This window comes from Hipposideros armiger, unplaced genomic scaffold (genome assembly GCF_001890085.2).
Source record: "Hipposideros armiger isolate ML-2016 unplaced genomic scaffold, ASM189008v1 scaffold_255, whole genome shotgun sequence".
NCBI classification, from domain to species: Eukaryota; Metazoa; Chordata; class Mammalia; order Chiroptera; family Hipposideridae; genus Hipposideros; species Hipposideros armiger.
Window position 1 is genome coordinate 2256256 of NW_017731605.1, and position 2885 is coordinate 2259140.

The 2885-nt window shown below is 37.6% G+C and overlaps 1 protein-coding gene across 1 annotated transcript in view; it reads right to left on the reverse strand.

Annotated features, from left to right (window-relative positions):
* TTC39C (tetratricopeptide repeat domain 39C) overlaps nucleotides 1-2885 on the reverse strand; it is a 116064-nt gene that overhangs the window by 54715 nt on the left and 58464 nt on the right. Inside the window, exons 3-4 of the mRNA XM_019656145.1 lie at nucleotides 2731-2859; nucleotides 253-367 (exon numbers count right to left, since the gene is read on the reverse strand). Of these exons, the coding sequence (XP_019511690.1) occupies nucleotides 253-367; nucleotides 2731-2859 (244 nt within the window). The remainder of the gene's footprint in view (nucleotides 1-252; nucleotides 368-2730; nucleotides 2860-2885) is intronic.

Here is a 2885-nt window from a genome sequence, read left to right on the forward strand (position 1 = left end):
GGTAATTTCTCTGAGTATGACAACTATCTTGAGAAAAGAGGATGAACACAGACTTTGGTACTAAAAGTACTCTACTAAACAACACACCTTGAGCCACTGTAGTTTCAATTTTCCAAGTAATCAATCAGTATCATGACCCAGAGAGGTGCCACATATTTTCAAAGACTGAAATATGAGGCATTCTAAAGAAAGATTATTACCCATTGTGCTCACTGAATAGTGAAAGCCATTAAAAATAATGCTTTAGCATACCTGACAATTCTTGTTTTACAAACGAGAGCACAGCCAGGTAAACTTGACAGTCAGCTATGATTATCTGCCTCTGAAGCCGATCAACCATAGTGGGGGTGGATTTTCGGACATCAACCTATTTGGTGGAAAGAAAGCACACCTGATTAAGCCACACACAAGTACAATACTCCTTCCATACATACAGCCATTAATTTGTTGTGCAAAATAATTTCACTAAAATATGGCAGTCACTGAAAGCCAAGACCAAACTGATACTACGAGCCTGGTAGTTCTATATTTCTAGTAGGTCTGGCTTTGCTTTGTTAACAATATAATGCTGAAGAGCGTTTTCACTAAAGACAAGTATTCTAAATGATAAACGCTGAGCTCATGGGAAACATGAAAGCCAACACAGAACTTCACAAAGTTTTACCTTTTCTAAAACAATGTAAGTTCTTAATTATCCAAAATAAAAATCATTAAAGGTATAAAACATTCCCCAAAGCAGATAACTTGAAAAGCCACTTTGTAGTCATCTACCTTCAGGTAGGACTGATGTTAGGGTTCATTCCTTTGGTGCATGCGACTGAGACGTGAGGGTTGGAAACTGATTACATTTTAGGTTGGGAGAAAATACCCTGGAATTAAAAATTAGCTTTGAATGAATCACAAGCTGAACTTGAAATTTAAGTCATAGCCTCTTAAGCTGACTACCTCTATAAAATACTAGTTTATAGCTCTCACTAAAGGTTACTAAAATGTAGGTTATTTAAGTATGTTAAGAAATTCGTGCTCAGGTCTTCAAAAACAAATAGAATAAGCAAAAAAACAAAAACCCCTATTTTTTAATAAGATGTTAGTCTTTATCGCAAAGAATGTTTTTAAATGAAGAAAAATCATTCTGAAGTAGAACACTGCATTCTTAATACAAAGTAAACAAAGTAAGTAAAATAGCTTTCATGTGCTTTTACAATGATATAAGAAATGAGAGGATTTTTGCAAATATGACACAACAAAATGACCAGTTTCTCTTTTTTCTAGATTAGCATAATTCATCATGGTCACAGTTGTTTATGATCTAGTCCCAGCACTCCTTACTTTGTTTGCTTAGGTAAAAGTCAATCTATTGATGCTTTGGTTTCTTTGCTTGTAATAACATCTACTCTGCAGGGTTGTTGGAAGGGCTAATAAGATACTGTATGTGACAATACTTTTTAAATTGCAAAGACACATTACAAATGTTAAATATTAACATATGTGCTAGGCATGGTACCAGATACTGAGGACAGATAGGTAAATAAGCTTGCAGTCTAATGAGGGAATGCTGATCTTATTACCATGTAATGTAGTAAGTGCTCTGAAGGATAAAGTGTAAGGACCTATGGGAACCCATAGGAGACACAACAAGGCTGGGGGCTGAGGCAAGAGTCCTTGGAGAAAATGACATCTACGATGAAGTAAAGAATGAGTATGAGCCAGGTCAAGAGGGAGGAGAATGTTCTACGCAGAGGAAAAGTAAGTGCCAAAGCAGTCACACTAAGGAGCTTGGACTTTACGGTAATGGCAATGGTGGGGGACAGGGGCACTGAAAATGAAGCCAGCAACATATTATTCGCATTTTAGTGGCTGTATTATGGAGAATGAATTAGAGGACAGTCAGAGTAGAGGAAGAAATGCCAGTGAGGGTTGTCTTATGCAATAAGAGTTGGTGGCTGACTTAGGAAAATGGCAGGAGGACGGGGAGAAGTAGATGAATTCAGGAGGTATTTAAGAAAGAGAGTCAACCGGACTTGCACATTGATTGGATGTAGGGTTTGGCGAGAGCGCAACCAAGAAAAACTCTGGCCTTTCTGGAGCATTAGGAGACAATGGTCTTGGCCCAGCAGTGGCTTTTTTATGGTGGACATCATAAACAAAAGCAGAGGTGAAGCAACCTGGACTGATATGAAGGAGTAGAAAAGACAGGTGGCTTTTTGACCATAACCAACAGACTGGTCTGTCAGCTAAGTAAGTGACATATGTGAGAACCCCGGGCACTCCAGAAATATCAGGGGTAGGAGGATACTTCTCCAAAGCCTAGAACTTTTGCATTGGAAGGTGAAAGAAAAATCAGCAAAAGTGGATTATGATGTTATTGTGACTTTATTTGTAACCAAAGGCTGGTGAGGCCTGGGCAAAGGTAGGTAAACAGCTGAATTCCTGAATTACGACAAAATGTACTGTATTTGAATTACATATATGAAAGCCTGATTCCAAAAACCCTTGCCACATGGCCCATTATGGAAGAAGATAATTTTAAGATACTAAAAGAACGTGCACTGAATGGCTCTAAAGACTGAAGGGGGGCTTCTCTTGTTTTAAGAAATACATTTTACATGATCAAAAGCCATAAGAAATGCTTGGTGCTTTCAGCCATATTCTAAATACCAAAAACCAAGGAAATGAACAATGTTTTAAATAAGTAGCACACAGTTCATTACCTAACGGTATAGTACTTACGTTCTTCTTAATTTTATTTTTGATTGTTTCAATTACTCCAGCCTCTTCACTTTCACACAGCTTTTCTGTAGTTTTTAAGTCGTCACATGCCAACTGCATTTTTTCTTCCTCAAATGTCATCATGGCATTCTTTCATGAAAGAAATAAGGAAGGAA